The sequence below is a fragment of the Cotesia typhae genome, unplaced genomic scaffold (assembly GCF_013202065.1).
Source record: "Cotesia typhae breed Kobodo isofemale line unplaced genomic scaffold, CoteBio_Ctyphae scaffold_121, whole genome shotgun sequence".
Taxonomy (NCBI): Eukaryota; Metazoa; Arthropoda; class Insecta; order Hymenoptera; family Braconidae; genus Cotesia; species Cotesia typhae.
This window is the reverse complement of record NW_027423773.1, coordinates 2,891,223-2,909,379: the sequence shown is the minus strand read 5'-3', so window position 1 is coordinate 2,909,379 and position 18,157 is coordinate 2,891,223. Positions and strand designations below refer to the sequence as shown.

Below are 18,157 nucleotides of genomic sequence, written 5' to 3'. Positions count from 1 at the left end.
ATTGAAAACGATCCTGTGATAGCACTATTATTTTTAAAAATTATCCACACTATGTACAGTAGGGTGGGCCAAAATGTAACTTCCGTGAAGAACCTTTTAAAATTGGAATTTTGAGTTCCGCTTTTAACAGGGGGTGTGTTGGGGCTTTTCCTGAGATATTTTGAGGTAAGACAATAAATTTGATTTTTATAGAATTTTTAAACAGGAGTTTAGCTTGGACATTCCCGCTGAAAATTCAAAATTTGGCCGGAAGTGCCAAATTGAATCTCCTGTTAAAAATTCTGTTAAAAATTCAAAATTCCAATTTTAAAAGGTTCTTCACTGAAATTACAAATTACCTAATGTACAGTGTGATAAGAAATAATAAAAAATCATTAAGCCTACATTTTTTTATTCATAATCAATAAATCTAGGCCGGTAATTTAGATGTTTCTAAGAAATAGTTACATAAAATATTAGAATAATTATACCTACGTTTGAAAGTTATTTTTTTATGATTGTATTTAAAATATATTTCATATAAATTTATATAATATAAAGTAGAAAAAATATGGATAGAATTACTAGATTCAATAAATAAAATGGTTAAGTTTGTATTAAAAAATTATGAACTCAATAAAAAAAATACCTAAATATAATAGGTACTATAATATTTATATTTTAGTTCAAATATTTTAATTCATGAAATTATTGTTATTTTAAAAAAAATATTAATTAAAAAGAAATTATTATCAAGTTTAAAAAAAACTTAAATATTTAATTGACCTTTTTTTAGAATTAATATAAATAATATATTTCATTTCGTTAAAAAAAAAATTCTGTAAATAAATTAGTATATAAATTTAATAAATAAAAAAATTAATGTATTGTTGGCCGTAAAACAATGAGTTTTAAATAATTACCTAATTCAATAAAACCTAAAAATTTTTTTAGTTTAAATAAAAAAATAAGTGAAAGAAAAATTTCTAAAAAATAATTTTATTCAGTATTTATATAAACAAAATAATTAAACTAAATTACTAATTAAATGATCATTATTTATAAAGTACCGATGAATAACTTCGGAAATCTCCCAGTCCCGTCAACAAAACATTACCTTTTCTGTCACGATACAAGTGGTCAACAACTTTCACATTTTCATTACGATACAAAGTCATCAGTCTATGATTATCATCATTATTATGATTATTATTATTGACATTACTATTGGTCGAGATCTTCTCACGATTATCTTCGCGTATCCTAGGTCTAGTCCCACCATAAAGGAGCCTGGGATGACTGGATGATTTTATACTCTCACAACAACCATTTTCCAAAGCGACCTTGACATCAAAATTATAATCAAACCCATTTGCCAACAGCTGATCGATCTTCAAAACATTCACGGCGGCTTTATCAGGGCACTCTCCCACATCCTCATCAATTTTATTAGCGCGTGGTAAAATCTCATCAATATAATACTCAAGAGAATTGCAGGATTGAGAGCCGTCAAACTTGCCCGCCTTTCCAAGTCCCCAGGCATCAAATTCTTCGACTTTAAGTGACGAAACTATTTTAGAAAGATGCTCAGCCACTTTATTAATTACGTGGATTTCATTAGCGTTCCGTCTAATATGAACCGATAAACTTCCTGCCTGATAATAATAATTATAATAATTTTATCTTCAATCGCGACTAATAAAATTACTATTATTAATTTATAATTAGACGAGAGGACAGATTTAGTAATCATCTCCCCTATAATTTTTAATGAAACTCAAGTTTGCGGAACTTTAAGATTTTCTTCGTAGATAGTAAATTCGTTAAGGTATTCAGTAATTATGAAGAAGTGGAACTTCATCTATTTAAAAGTATAAAAATGAAATATTTTGATGTTTTTTTTTTTTTTTCATTTGAAAGTTCAAAATTTACGATTTTAGGTGTTTTTCAATGAAATGATAACAATGCTATTTTTTTCAGTTATTGAAATAATTTTTTTCTTAAAGAGTGATAAAAATAGAATAAATTATAAAAAAAAAAAAAAAAAAAAACAGTTCAGAATATCATATTTTAAAAATTTTTGAACTTTCAAATGAAAAAAAAAAAAAAAAAAAAAAAAATATCACAACATTTAATTTTTATCATCAATCCGCCGTTAAGAAGAACAATGTGATAAAAAAATATTATCAAAAATCAATTTGTCGATTTTTTATTTTATTTCAACCTTATCTAAAATACGTGATGCCCCACTTCTGCATAAATGCCAAGGATTCTTCTGGATTGTAACTTAAAAAAAAAAATTATTTTTTACATTGTTTGAAAGTACATGTATGTAAAAGTATTGAGTTAAAATTTCTAAGTGGTTAAACTATATTATTTTACGATGTTTATGTAGATTTTCAAGTGTAAGAAACACGGAGAAAATTAAATGATAGCAGTTACTATCTAGTATGGTAAAAATTATTACCATCAACCCGATAATAGTGAATACTATCTAGATGATTGTAAAAATCATCTAGATATTAGCACTCACCATATTTATAATAATTGTTACAATCCTGTATGTTAACTAGAGTTGATTACTATCAGGAATTATAAAAGTTACTATCTAAGGTAGTATGTTTACCATTTTGTTATTTATCAATAAATATTAATTTTCGTAGCGTATGCAATAACGACTTTCATACTGAAGGTAAATAATTTTTTGTGAAGAATTGAAATTAAAATTTTAAGCAAACTGTTAGAGTTACGAAAAAATTGACTAATATCTTTTTGTAAAGTATTAAATTTTCTACAAAAAATACATCGTATAAATTTCTCGTATCTTCGATAATTCAATCAGAATTAAAATCATAAATTTTTTTAACTCTTAATGAGAATATTTTTCTTGAACCAAGTAGTTTTTTTTTTTTTTTATAAAATAAAATAATTTAATTTTTAATTAACAATACTTACTAATTTACCAAATGATTGGATCCAAAATTTTTCATTGCGAAACTCTAGAACCCCATCGATATTCAAGGCCTCTTTTAGACATTTATCGAGCTCATCAATCAGATAATCGGGTGCTTTCTAAAATTATACTGGGTTTATTTTCACAAGAAAAATAACACTAGCTTAATCGGAAAAAAAAAAAAAAGAAAAATTTTTAAATTATTAAAAATTTAACTTACTTTTAACATAACATTGAATGTATAAAAAGCAAGTGGTAAAATAGTCCTCGTAGTCAGGCCAATTAAAATAAATGCAGCTGCGGTATCAATTATATGAATTTCCCTTCAATTAAAATTATTATTTTCTTTAGTTATGAGAATCTATCTTAATTAAGTTAATTTTCGATTGAAAAATAACGATCATGGAATATGGTTTGATTTAATGAGGAATGATATCATATGATAAAATAAAAAGACCATTCGGCAGCCGAAACGGAAGTAGAATTCATAATGAATCCAAAAACTACTAAAAAAGTTTGGAAAATTCAAAAGTACACGAATCCCCGTAGAATTATGGCGCCACTAAACCGTAGCAGAGTTCACTTTTTTTTTTTAGACTGCGTGCGTATATGACAAGAAAAACGGACACCAATATTCAAAAAAAAAAAAAAATAAAATAAAAAATACTGTGTCAGAAATTAATTAATTAATATAATTTTTTTAATCGTGTACACAATTTATTTTATTTTTTTTAATGAATGAGCGTTATGAGGCGTGCACTTTTGGATTTTCTAAATTTTTTTTGGCCTAGACTGATGGTGGGGTATAGGGTAGAATTGCCGTTTATGGACTGTGTGGACAGTGAAAACGCAAGACTTTGTGAATTCAATTCGTATAAACGTACTGATTCATAAATTCTATAAAAATTCTACTTGAATAGTTAAATTTTTTTCGAATTCACTAAAATATCAAGTGGTCAAAAATGGTCCTAAGATGGCTAAAACCGGTACTTCTACCCTATGCAAATTAAAGTTTATTTAATGAACTTTCAGTTGCAATTTACAAAAATTTTAAAAGTTATCGCATTCAATAATTATTTCGCAAAGAAACAGTAAAAATGCCGATTTTTGAGGATTTAATTTTAACTTTAAATTAACTATTTAATTTAAAAATAAGTAAGTATGCAAATTAAAGCTTATTAAATAAGCTTTCAAATGCAATTTAGAGAATTTAATATGATATCGTATTATTTCACTGTTATTTCTCAAAAATTCGGTAAAAGTGAAAATTTTTGCGATTTAAAAAATTTGATTTATTTTAATCGATTCAAAATGTTAATGATTGTTTAATATTATTTTTGAAAATTTTAAATAAATTTTAGTAATTGAATAGATTCAAAATCTTAAACAAATTTATTTTTTAAATAGTTTTAAAGTATTTAATATAAAAAAAAATTCACTAATTATAGATACACTGAGAAATATAGAGTTATAAATTATGAATTTAGTCTATTTAATCTTGCTAAACTGAAATTACTTGTTTGTAAATTTAAAAAAAAATTGGCTGGTGTTTGCTATAATTATCCTCAAAATTACGTGTGGTAATAACACAGATGAGATAAATGCACCATTATTGATAATGATAATGAATAATGATAGAGCGAATAACAAGTAAAAGAGATAAATCATACCAAAAATGTATAACAAAGTGTGTAGTACACAGGACAACAGCGCTGATAACATTCCCAGAGACTATTGGGTTACATCCTTTGAAAGTAGGACACGGTATGCAACAAATTACATGATTTAGCCCAGCATCTGGATACGCCACTATCGTTCCGATATGGGCAAAGAACCCGAGTATTGCTCCAAATCCTATTCTGCCGCTTTAAAATAAAAAATGAAAAATAAAAATTTATTTCAACATTAAAATTCAGCCTTGTGTTGTCAGAAAATTACTTAAATTTATAAAATTAATAAATTATGTCGATTAATATTTTAAAATTAAATTGAGTAATAATACTAATAAATAAACATACATACAAGTTGATAAATACAAGTCACATGATATATCGATACGTTAAAGTTGAGGAAGAATAGATGACCTTACACTTGGTAATTATAATTTATCAACTACACTCATTTCCCCTTGTTAGCACAAGGTTTTTTATTATTTTATCAATTCACTTTAGAAATATTTTAGAAAGTTTATTTAAATGTCTTAGAATATTTAATATAAAATAAAAGCCTCCATTACTGACACTATAAGAGTTATCATGAATATTTGAATTTTTTTATCGTGTTTCAAATTAATATTGTCAACTTTTTTTTTATAGAACACCTTAATCATTGTTTTTACTTATATAATTTAATTAATTAACTTTAATAGCAGTAAATTTAACAATTATTATATCAACTTAAAACCAATAGGTCGAATGTATGTATTATTGACAGCGCAAAAAATTCAAAGAGCCGATTATTGACATACCATTGACCCTATTATTGATTGACAAGTCGTTTGTTTAAACAATTAAATTTATGTTAACAATAATCAATTTTACTAACTAATGCAAAACTATCAATAATTTTTATTATTTTAAAATTCATTTAAGACCTAGCTTTTCTATATTTTTACCAGGTTTTTTTTTTTAGCAAATTTTTCTAGTCTTAAATACTTTAATTTTTATAAAATCACATGACAGTATGTAAACATTAATACGTTGATGTGTATGTTAAGGCGGTCAGGTTGCCTTAAATTATGGCCAATGTCGTTGATTGACGCAAGTTAATTTTTGTGTCCCCATCATTGACATTCGCTATTTTAAAATTAATTTTAACTCGATAAAGTATGAGTAAATGATTATATGGTTATTTAGACTATAAATAATCTAAAATAATTTTAAACAATGCAATTACATAAAAATTATTGAGAAATCTCGATTTGAAAATAAGGTCTTTCTTAACAATATTGTTGAGAAATTACAAACGTATAAGCAGTTTTGGCCTGCGTGAAAAAATTAAATTTTTTTTTTTGTGGTAAATAGTTTATACACGGAAAGAAAAGAATATAACTTATTCCTATGTAGAATGGTAACCATTACCATGTTACATAGTAACGGAAATTTTTGTGAGAACCCTGCGTAAATTTGATAATAAAAATCTTAGAAATTGTGATAAAACTATAAACAACTACTAAATCGATGCGGAATTAAATTCTGTAAATAATATTGTTGTTTTTTAATTTGTTTGATGAAAATTTCAATTTGTTATGATTTATGATTATGAACAAAAAAAATTGGTGAAATAAAAAATCTAAGTTTTTTATAAATAATTTAGTAACTATTGATGATATCAAAAATTGAAAAAAAGATCCTTAAAAAGGAGGAAATTTCTGAAAAAATTCTCAACTTCTGGAACTCTAGCTTGGTTGTGTTTTTTGTTAATAACAAATTGAAATCTTCATCAAAACAATTAAAAAACAACAACATTGTTTTCAGAATTTAACTTCGCATCGACTGAGTGATTGTTCATATTTTTTTCACAATTTCTAAAATTTTACCTGTCAAATTTACATAAGGCTTTAAAAAATTAAAAAAAAAATTTTTTTTTTTCGAAATTTCTAAATAAGACTTTTGAAATAATTTTGAAAAAGTTTTCTAAAATTTCCTGTTATTTAATAATCTAGTAAAAATGTGTTGTGTACAGTAATATTGCTAATATGTAATTATATTTGTATGTAATAGATGCCTAAAAGCCATGATCCATGGCGAAACGTCGTTGAATTGAAAATAAAATTAACATAAAAAGAAATTGATCCGTAATAACCTGAATCACTTACTTACTTAAATTTTACTATTTTTTTATTTGAAAAAAATATGTAAAATTTCCATGAAATATCAATAATTGTGATTATTATCAGATTCTAATAATAAAGTAATAAAATTAATTAGGGTATCAATAGTGAGGGCTCTGTCAATAATAAGGGCTTTTACTTTAATTTAAATATTGTAACTTACGCATTAATCCGAGGCTGATTACCGATACGGATAATTATTTCAATGAACACAAGCGCCTGAAGAATAAGAACGATGCATGTGGAGATTAAAAGGGCTAACACCTTATATCTTTGGTCAAATGATAGCGACAATTTCGATGTTTTGTCGTTATTGCTTCCAGATGATAAACCATTTTTGTGATATTGCTATTGCTGTGGGCACTATTGCTCTGCACGTTAACAAACTTAATAACCGCAGGTCGCACGATACAACTAGAAGACGAACGATGATGATTTTCATACTTGGAAAAGCTTGGGGTCGATAAACTCCGCTGCGATATGCATACTGATATAAAACAGACTACTAATGTGAATATGTTGAAGATTATTGTATTGACATATGCATTCAATGCTGAAAAAATAATTGATTTTTTTATAATTTTATTGCTAGTAGAAAAATTATTAAATTATTATTACAGAACTTAATGTAGAAAGTGTAAAAGCCATAATTTATAATTTAATATCTAAAATAAGTGATTAGTAGCGGTCGTTATAGTAAATAACGATTCTTTTATCTTAAAAAATTACAGTTTCAAACAGTAAAAATTGCCGTTTCAATATATAGTCCATATTATGAGAGGAAGGGGGTCTCAATCTATGAGAATTTAACATTTGAAACAGTAAAAATTATTCTGCGCTGTAACAAAAAAACCTTAGACAAAATAACTTTGTTGGCTAGTAAATTTAAAAATAATAATTTACTAAATTACCTAAAAGAAAATACACATAGACCGAAACAGTTTTAAAAATTTTAAATTGATTATTTTTTTTTTTAATTTCCGCTGTTTGGTAAAAATAAGAAGAAATTTTGATTACATTCCTTATAACATAGTTCAAAAAAATTAAATTTTATTAATAATAATTATAATAAATTATAAGATAAATAATAATAAAATTTGTTTTATAATAATATTTTGTAATGTTATAATAAATTATCACTGATAAAAGCGTTAATGTAGTTCAAGACGCTCAGCGCCTGGCGCGCTGTCGTAAATAAATTAATTTTGTTTAAACTAATGGCGAGCAGTGAAATTTTCTTCCGAAATTTTAAACTCAAATGGATAAAGCATGTAACCGATAAAAAAAACAGCATTTTCTGCCCGAGAAGTCAGTTAAATTTTCATTTGTTAACTTAAAAGTTAATTAACAATACGAAAATAAATAAATAATTTTAGGTCGTGAATATATTCGTAAAATATAGACATTTGACCATGGATCCTGAAAATTTCACAAATTTATCTCTTGCGGTTGATTTTTAATCCATTTTGTAATTAAAAGTGCTTAAAATTTTCATCATAAAAAAAAAAAATTGTTAAAATCAAAATTTTGAAAAATCGTTTGGGGGATCAATTTTTCATCATAAGTACTAATAAAAAATATATATGTTTAAATTTTTATGATCAAGTGGTAAATGGACGGCCCAGTTGACGTGATCTTGCTCTAATATTACTGCTTAAAATAGTATTTTCTTCCATGTAAAAAATGAATTGTAGCATTTAAATGATAAATATTACATAGTGATTATTAAAATTACAATTTTACTGTTTGAAATGGTAATTTTTAGCCGTTGATCATTACTTATTATAAATCCACTATTACTTATTACAGTTTACTTTTTTCCGTATACATAAAATCAATGCAGATTTAAAATTTTATTATTTGAGTAACTAATGGACAAAAAAAATAAAAAAAAATTTTTTTTACCTCGGAGTTACAATTAAAGAAAAATACAAACAAAGCTAACAGTCTATATTGTATCGTTATAATTGAAAAAAAAAAAAAAAAAAAAAAAAAAAAAAAAAAAAAAATAACGAATAAAAATGCATCTAAAAGCAAATAAAACTTTTCAGACCATTGTTAAAAAATAATTAACGAAAATTTTGCTACAAGAAGTTCTAAATTACCATTGCTAATGCTCACAAAGTTAATTATTGCGACTGAACAATTATTTACTGATGTTTATAAAGTAATATCACAAAGCAAACTTGTTGGTTCCTAATTAAATAATGTTGATGTCATAAATAATAATAATAGTTATTATTATTATCAATATTAATAAACAAAAGAGGATAAACTTTCAATTAGTTTGCCTGACAACTGAAATATAATATAAAATGCAATAAACAGAAATTACGGCCAATGAAAGTTAATATCTTAAGCTAATAAAAAAATGAAATGATATTAATATTCAAAGGATTTATAAATTAACAAGGGGGATAATGTAGTAAGATAATTAGTTGTCAGAGACCTTCAAGGTAAAAGACAACTCGTTAGTTAGATGAGATAGGCTTCCGGGGATTTACTGATATGAACCAACTTTCATATGATCATGTACATCCACAGCGAACAACCCCTATACACACACCTCATCCCCATATATGTATACATATGCACACACATTAACAAGTACACGAGATTGTTGCTAAAGTAAAGATGGATACTGACCTACGCTATTAGTGGATGTAACCCAGCTACAGAGATAGTGGGTAATTATAATGTTATAAGTGATTAAACACAGGATCCATTTAGTTTCCCGTTCCTCTAAGATTTTACGGATTTCGAATCCCAGTGTCCTTGTTATCTCAACTTCGTCGTCTAGTATTTAATTATTTTTATTATTTATCATAATTACTGTTGTTATTAGTTATTACACTGTAAAAAATCGGGGGTGAATTCGGAGAGACTTTTCACTCCAATCACTCAGAGTACCGGAGCAAAAAAAAAACACTCTGTCTATCGAGGAAATTTGGAGTTTTTTTTTCAGCGGAGTGAATACAGATAAAAATGAATTTTTATTTAAGCGAGTAGACAAATTGGTTACTTTCGAGAATTCGAATTTTTTTTTTTGACATTTTTGAATGAATTTGTGTATAAAAATCTCAGGGGATGTTAACTGTTTTGGACCAAGGCTAGCAGATTAAATTTTAGTAAGATATTTTATTTAAGGTAGGTCATGGTACAAGATTGTCAAAAATTAGAGATTATACGCGCCACAAAAGTATAATTTAATTATAATAAAGTTTTTAATTGAATTCATCTCGAGTTTTTTTTAAGACGATTTTTAGATTACTTTAAGACTCTCTATAACAATTTTCCGGAGCTGTCGCTGTGATATCGTCTTAAAAAAATCTTAAAATTGTCCGATAATAAGTTTTCAAAAATTTCAAATTCAATTTAAAAATAGCGTACCCAAAAATTTAACGGTTAGAAAGTCGTAAAATCGTCTAAAAATTAATTTTCATATCAAATTCGAGAACCAAATTTCAAAAATCTGCTCTCAGAATTTTTTTTTGACGTCTTAAAAAAGTCTTAAAATAGTCTTGGTTTGTGTCACGTTTAAAATCTTAAACAAACAAAAATTTTAAAACTGTGTTAATATTAATAAAAATATTTTTATTTTCGTAATTTAAAATTTCATTTGTCATCCCTTACAACTTTTATAAACAAATCTTTCACGAAAAATTTCCAAAAATCACCGATTTTTTAGCCAACAAACTAGACTACACCTTGAACTAAAACAAGTTTTATAATTAAATAAAATAAATTATTTATATTTTGCTGAAATTAACTTCAATATGGCAACTTTTAAGATTTCTTATCTAATAAATTATTCTAGAAAAAATTTATAAAAAAATGCTTCTTGTTAAAAAAAGTTGTATTAATTTTTGAAAATTTTAAATACGCACTTTGTTATTTTTAAAGCAATAACAACTATTTTTTTTTTTTATTCAATACAAAAAAGAACTAGAAAATTCACTCCGCGGAATTTTTTATATTAATACTATAAACTAAGTTAATTTCACACTCTGGAAGAATTTGAATCAATTAAAAATCATATATTCCGCAAATTTTTTACTGTGTAATTATTAGTAATTAGATAAAGATTCGCTTGAAAAATCAGGTGCTAAATACCATGATCAATGAAAATTGAACAATTTCGAGTATTGTTTTCTGCAATGAATACCATCATTACCCATTGTTTCGACTATTTTTCAATCTATTCATGTGTTTCTACAATTTTTTCCAATAGACTTACTAATTTGCACTATCAAGTATGTACTGACGCATAAACTTTCAACGCAAATACGTCGCTAGTGATAACGATAGGTAAACTGGTATTTATTTTTAATTGCTTTGAATAATAAGTTATCTTTGTTCATTGCTTGTATAACTAATTTGTTTTAAAAAGTATTTTAATTGCATACTATGAACTTAAAGCAAAAATTTGTTATTGGGGTTTAATAAATTACATTATTCCCTAAATCTTAATCGATAGTTTTGAGTTTTTTTGTACAATTCTAACACACTAAAAAATTTTAACAGATTATGGGTCCTTGCCTAGTTCAAATATTGTATGCAAATTTTTTTATACATGCAAAATTTTTTAATAATTTTATAGCAATGTAGTTATTATTAAAGAAATTGAATGTAAAAATTCCACATGTGAATATGAAAAAAAAAATTATTAGAAGCATTTTTTTATTGTAATTGATTTGTTTTTAAATTAAAAAAAAATTGATAGTTGTAATTTAATTTTAGTATCATAAATCAATAATATTGAAGTTCACAGACCTATAAAATTTTTCTATAATTTTATAGTAATGAAATTATGATGAAAAAAATTTAATAAAAAAAAAAGCCATTCAGTAACCGAAATGGAAGTAGATTTCCTACTTAAATAAAATCACAACATTAATAATACAAATATTTCAATCACATTGATGGAATCCTTTTTCCCTGAGTTAAAACGAATTCAATAGTAAAATTTCATTAAATATCTTCAGACGAATAGATTATTATAAATCTAAGAAAATGAAAATTAAAGCTTGTTTAATAAGCTTTTAAATGCAATTTATAAAAATTCGATAAGTTGATTTATTAAAAAATTATCCGCAAAAGAAACTGCCTAAATATGAATTTTTACAATTTTGAAACCCTGCAATTTCTGAACTATTTGACCGATGAAGTTCATCTTTGAACTTGACCTTGGTATTCGTCTAAAAATTAAGAATATTGAGTTTGGAGAAGATCCATCATGAATTAGAAAGGCTATAGCCTTTATTATTATACCTATTATAAATATAATAGATATATCTATTATTGCGTACCAAAAAGTAAATTTATTGTGTTAAATTAACACGAAAAAAGTGTTAAATTAACATGATAAAGCGTTAAATATTTAATACAAAATTTTTTGACGCAATGAGGCAAAATTTTTTACTGTGTACTAAAAATTCCACATGCACGGAAAGATGACACGATATCATCCCAGATTATACTCAATGATAGCTGTGGTGAAAAAAAAAATTTCAGATAGTAGCTAAAAAAATCCAGATTATACTGCGTGATATCTGGATTATACTCATTGTAATCCAGATTATACTGTGTGATATCTGGATTATACTCATTGTAATCCAGATTATACTGCGTGATATCTAGATTATACTGCGTGATATTTGGATTATGCTCATTGTAATCCAGATTATACTGTGTGATATCTGGATTATACTCATTGTAATCCAGATTATACTGCGTGATATCTGGATTATACTCATTGTAATCCAGATTATACTGCGTGATATCTGGATTATACTCATTGTAATCTAGATTATACTAGCTACTATCTGAAATTCTTTTTCACTAAATATAATCCAGGATGATATCCAGTGTAATCTTGTTTTTACCGTGTGTGAAAATAAAAAAAAATTATTAGTGGAAATTTTTAGAATTTTTTTTTTTTTCGTAATTGATGACAATTAAATTAGCCTTCATCTGAAAATTAAAAAAAATTTTTTTTAAGAAAAAATTATTACATAAAAATTAAAAGAAAAAATTTCATATGTAAAAATTTTGAAAAATTATACGTGCAATTTTTTTAAGTTTTTTTTTTTTTTTACTTGTCATTTAATTAATTTAAAAATTCAAAAATTTTTGAACGTTGGCTAATTTCAGTGTCATTCGTAATTGATTTATTCTAAAATTAAAATAAATTGCCAGTCATCAGCTAATTTCCGTTCATATATTATCTGATAATCTTACTATAAAAATTAAAAAATAAACAAACAAAAAGAAAAATTATAAAAATTGACAACTTTCTCTATACAAAACATCATTAAAATTACAAAAAAAATACCTGAAACTTTTATCTCTGTAAATTTTTCCGTATTGCATTTCCCTGCTTAATTAACTATTAACTAAACGATAATCAATAATCTCTCAACTATTAAACTCATTAATTACCTGAAGACGATAATTACCGTTTAATTTGATTACATACATCAACCTCGAATATTAACATAATAGTTTCCGATGTTTCTCGTCAAGAACTTGAAAAAAAAAACTATGTAAGCTACGCCACCTATCAGCATAAACACAAACAATTTGTCACTCCTTGATGAAAGCTGCCAATAAAACAGTTTTTAAGAAGAAAATATAATAAAAAAATAGTCATTTTTCCAGCAGAGCCATCATTCGTCATTCTATAAATTCCTGGTTCCATTCCCCATTCAGAATCAGAAGGATCAGAAGTCGTATTCAATCGTCAAGTGTCTTTTCTCGGACGTCGATCTCTGATATTCTGAGCCGTCATTTGCTTTAAATTATCAAGTTTAAATTAAAAAACCAGGAGCTCAATCTAAAATGGTGAGTTAATTTTTTAATAATAAAATAAATTATTTTAAAATTTTATAATGAATAATAAATAATAAAAAATAAATGATAAAAAAGCGGTGTTGGTAATCGACCATCTTACATCACCGAATCATTGATTAGAAGGTTCATTAAAATAACCTCAACTTGACCTTGGCTCTGACCTATTTGTTGGCGAACGTCCAATAAATTTCCATCTAATTTTATAAAATAAATCAGCCCAGCTGATGAATTAAATCCAAGTCCAAGTGCAAATTAATTTATTGTTTTAATTTTCATCATCTAATTATCATTATTTGTTTACTTAACAAACACAGGCGGATCCGATAAATGTCGTAGTAACTGGAGCAGCGGGTCAAATCGCTTACTCACTGCTGTACCAATTAGCAGCTGGATCGGTGTTTGGTCCAGAGCAGCCAATCAACTTGCGCCTGCTTGATATTAAACCAATGATGGATGTCCTCCAGGGTGTTGTGATGGAGCTCGAAGATTTGGCGCTTCCTCTGCTGCGCGGTACTTTTATTTTCCAATCTAGAAGAATATAAAAATTTTAATTTTAAGACAATTTATAAGTTATAAATAATTGTAGACGTTTTGCCAACCGCTGATGCCGGAGTGGCTTTCAAAGACGCAGCAGCTGCCTTTCTGGTGGGCGCGATGCCCCGAAAGCAGGGAATGGAACGTAAAGATCTTCTGGCGGCTAATGTCAAGATCTTTAAAGATCAGGGCGAAGCTTTAGAAAAGTTCGCACGCAAAGACATCAAGGTTCTGGTCGTCGGCAATCCAGCCAACACCAATGCTTTGATTTGCTCTCACTATGCTCCGAGTATTCCTAAGGAAAACTTCACTGCTATGACTCGGTTGGATCAAAATCGGGCTCAGGCTGCTTTGGCTTCACGGCTTGGTGTCCAGGTTCGGTTATTTATTATTTTCTTCATTATCTTGAGGATTTTGTTGAGAATTATGATAAGGGTGTATTCTGGTCTAGACCCTGTTTAAAAATATTGATTGAAAAAAATTAAAAATGATGAAATTCAAATTCTTTTCAATAATTTGGTCAATTGACCAACTCGAAAAATGAGCGTTGGTCATTTTTTAAAAGTAATGGCGGCTCCCGCTGAATGATAAATAATAATTATTACAGAAAATTAATGTCACGAAAAATTGACCAAAAAATGACCAAAAATTTTTTGACGGTCAATTCACATCTAATTTGATTTTCCAGGCGGATTGGTTTCCTAAAACCTTTCGAGTTGACAAAAAAATTAAAGTTTACAAGTGTCTTAACAGCTGAAGATTGTAAAAAAACTATTGTTAATGGTTATTTAATTAAAATTCGAAAAAGTTTTGTTATTTTTCTTCATAAATGCTCAAAAATATTTCTGAGCATTTGCTCGTCAATTGCTCGTGATTTGACCGAAGTAAAAAATGACGGTCATTTTACATCACTACTCCGACCCTTTTCGATTATTTTTTAAATTTTGGCATCTTTCTCTACCCTATTGAAAATAATTTTCAGAATTTTTTCAAATTTTTTTTTCCAACCAAAAAAAAAAGTTATGAGTTATTTAAAAAAATAACTTTTTTTTTTTTGTTAAATAACCATAACTTTTTTGAAAATTGACTTTTTGCGATGTTTTTTTTTTTTTTTAATTTTTGTTTTTAAATGTGCTTTTTAGAAAAAATATAAAAATGTAATTTGGAGTAATTTGGATTGAGATTCAACGTTTTTTTTTTAATTTTTGAAAAAAAGAAAACGAAAATTTCAGGATGATTGACATTTTTTTTTTTTTTTTTTTTTTTTTTTAAACTTCAGTATTTTCTGCGAATTTCCTGAAATTTTCAGAGTGATATTTTTTTCTTTCTATTTTTTTTTTTAGAAATATTTTTTTTTTTTTTCAAATGTTTCTTTTTTGTTTTACCACTCTGAAAACTTTTCCGCAGATTTATAAAACTTCAAAATCCGAGAAAAGAAAATCAAAACAAAAATTAAAAGTGACAATCATCGATAAGATTTGATTATTTTCCAATAAACTTAGATCAAAAATTAAAAGAAGCATTGAATTATTTTTTCGTATTTTTTTCCAAAACTACATGCCGCTACTTGGACTACTTTTTATGGATCTCTTTCGACTAAAAATTTTTTTTCTTGAAACCAAAAAAGAATATGATGAAAAAAAAATTATTTTTGCGTTTTTCAACTTGATTTTTACTTTTACACATACTCTCGTTGATTGTAGAAAAAAATAATGTTTTTATACTCTCTTTTAGCACTAGTAACACGATATATATTCAATATATTACTTAAAAATTTTCCTGAACTCTATTATGATCATAAATGACAATTATATCAACAATCGCAACTATTTGTTAATCCTAATCTAATTAAAAAATTATAACACTGAAGTTGATAGACATTAGAAATTGTTTTAGAATTTTATAACAATTAAATTGTTATAAAAAAAAATTATTAAAAAATTTCACATGTTAAAATTAAAAAAAATTATCAGTGAAAATTTTTAGAAGCACTTTTAGTGTTGTAATTGATTTGTTATAAAAATTAAAAAAATGAACAGGTGTCAGCTAAATTCAGTGTCATAAAAAATAACCATTGATAAAAAAATGTTAACCAACTAAATACAATAACTTTTTAATTAGGTCGACAAAGTGAAGAACGTAATCATCTGGGGTAATCACAGTTCAACCCAGTACCCGGATGCTGCGCATGCAGTCGCTGACCTGCCAGGGAAAGGTTCACTAAAGGTCAGCTCGACGGTAAATGACAATGCCTGGTTGAACGGCGAGTTCTTGGAAACAATCCAAAAACGTGGAGCTGCTGTTATCGCTGCGCGTAAAATGTCATCAGCAATGTCCGCCGCGAAGGCTGCTGGCGACCACATGCGGGACTGGTGGTTCGGCACCAAACCGGGACAGTGGGTCTCTATGGGTGTCGTTTCTGACGGCAGCTACGGGATCCCCAAAGACGTCGTGTTCTCATTCCCGGTCACCATCAAGGATAAGAAATTCGAAATTGTTCAAGGATTGGAAATAAGCGACTTTGCAAGATCCAAACTTGATATTACCGCCAAAGAACTCGAGGAAGAACGCGCTGAAGCTCACCAAGTTCTCATGCCGTGACTATCTAGTGATGGTTCTCATCACGAAGCACCAGAGTGTGTCAAATGTAGATTGTAATCCCAAATATTTTTTCCCCATTTATTTTTTCGTTTTTTCTTGTTTAATTTATTGTCAATAAATTAAATTGTTTTAGATTCTTACCAGTGAATTATCTGATTGTAATGTATGTTGAGACATATCAGCAAATAGATACAAAGATTTTACTTGTTCAATTATGTAATAATTGATCTTTGATAGATATATTTTTGTTTATGGGTTATAGATTAAATCTACTGGTTAAATACTTCTATGATGTTCTATTATTATTTCAAAAATGTGTATGAACAATAAATATATATTTATTGGAATGAAATAGTTCAACTGGTCTCTTATTTATCATAATGATCAACCCGATAGAAAATTTTTTATACATAATCATGATACTAAAAATAACAGAGACTTAAAAATTTTTGAAATTTTCATGACGAATAAATTATTATAAGAATATTTTTACAAATTTATACTTATATTTTTACACGTAGAATTTTTTTGCAAAATTTTTTTTACAAAAATTTAATTGTTATAAAAATCTGAAAAATTCTGAAATTAGCAGAAATTTAAAAATTTTTGAAAATTTCTATAAAAAAAAATATTTTAAAAAATTTGCACTTAAATTTATTTTTTAGTTTTAAACATTTGGAATTTTTTTGTAAAATTTTGTCGTCATAATTTAATTTTTATAAAAATCTTAAAAATTTTTTTATGTCTGTTAAATTCAGTATCATGTACAAGTCAGTTGTAAATAAAAAAAATAGCGAAATAATTGTATAAAATATATGGGATTTATTTTTTTTATTTTTAATAATTTTTTTTTTTTGAAAAAAATTTTTTTTTCATAAATTAAATTGTAAGTCAAAAAATACTTCAAAAAACTTGCATACATAATTTTTCACATCTTTTACGTGTTAAATTTAAAAAAAAAAAAAAAAAAAAACAATTAAAAATTTTAAGATATTTTCTAATTTAATTTTCATAAACTAAATACGATGGTTCAAATAAGGTGAAAGACCCAGTTATAGATACTAGACTACTTACTAATACTTGCAATTTTATTTTAATTAAAAAAATCAAATCAACTCTAATAAATTGATAAATATAATTTTTTAATTATAAATTAAAAAAAAAATTAATTTTTTTAAAACATTTAATTTTTTTAATTAGGATAAAATTGCAAGTGTCAAACAACTAGATCTGTGTCAACAACTGGGTCTTTTACCTTATACCAAATAATTTATATAAAAAAAAATTTTTAAATTACTTTTGGATTTTCTAAACTTTTTATATCTACTATAAAGTCTTACACATCGCGGTATGCCTTAACCACGACAACTACCTTAAATTCAAAAGGGTAAAAAAATGAACAAAAT

At 26.1% G+C, this 18,157-nt stretch overlaps 2 protein-coding genes across 3 annotated transcripts; one reads left to right on the top strand and one right to left on the bottom strand.

Moving 5' to 3' along the window:
* Positions 1 to 971: 971 nt before the first annotated feature.
* Positions 972 to 13,179, bottom strand: LOC141533560 (zinc transporter 6-like). Of its 2 annotated transcripts, XM_074252497.1 has the most exons (8): positions 10,878 to 11,002; positions 9,411 to 9,560; positions 7,152 to 7,317; positions 6,928 to 7,080; positions 4,603 to 4,797; positions 3,153 to 3,255; positions 2,935 to 3,051; positions 972 to 1,634 (listed from the first exon to the last, which is right to left on the bottom strand). In XM_074252497.1, the coding sequence occupies exons 1-8, from the start codon at positions 10,933 to 10,935 to the stop codon at positions 1,035 to 1,037; spliced, it is 1,542 nt and encodes a 513-aa protein (XP_074108598.1). In that variant the 5' UTR covers positions 10,936 to 11,002; the 3' UTR covers positions 972 to 1,034. The 2 variants fall into 2 exon arrangements, with proteins under 2 accessions (XP_074108598.1, XP_074108597.1); XM_074252496.1 differs by lacking the exons at positions 6,928 to 7,080; positions 7,152 to 7,317; positions 9,411 to 9,560; positions 10,878 to 11,002 and adding an exon at positions 13,099 to 13,179.
* A 268-nt stretch (positions 13,180 to 13,447) lies between these two features.
* Positions 13,448 to 17,103, top strand: Mdh1 (malate dehydrogenase 1). Its single transcript, XM_074252499.1, has 4 exons — positions 13,448 to 13,607; positions 13,931 to 14,126; positions 14,203 to 14,525; positions 16,272 to 17,103. The coding sequence occupies exons 1-4, from the start codon at positions 13,605 to 13,607 to the stop codon at positions 16,749 to 16,751; spliced, it is 1,002 nt and encodes a 333-aa protein (XP_074108600.1). The 5' UTR covers positions 13,448 to 13,604; the 3' UTR covers positions 16,752 to 17,103.
* Positions 17,104 to 18,157: the final 1,054 nt, after the last annotated feature.

Excerpts from the sequence above, each read along its gene's own strand:
- Mdh1 (XM_074252499.1), top strand. Across the intron at positions 14,127-14,202 it reads GGCGCTTCCTCTGCTGCGCG|ACGTTTTGCCAACCGCTGAT; the intron begins GTACTTTTATTT and ends AAATAATTGTAG. Across the intron at positions 14,526-16,271 it reads CTTCACGGCTTGGTGTCCAG|GTCGACAAAGTGAAGAACGT; the intron begins GTTCGGTTATTT and ends CTTTTTAATTAG.
- LOC141533560 (XM_074252497.1), bottom strand. The coding sequence starts at position 10,935 with ATGATGGTATTCATTGCAGAAAACAATACTCGAAATTGTTCAATTTTC. Across the intron at positions 7,318-9,410 it reads TACATCCACTAATAGCGTAG|CATTGAATGCATATGTCAAT; the intron begins GTCAGTATCCAT and ends TTATTTTTTCAG. Across the intron at positions 3,052-3,152 it reads CATTCAATGTTATGTTAAAA|AAAGCACCCGATTATCTGAT; the intron begins GTAAGTTAAATT and ends GTATAATTTTAG.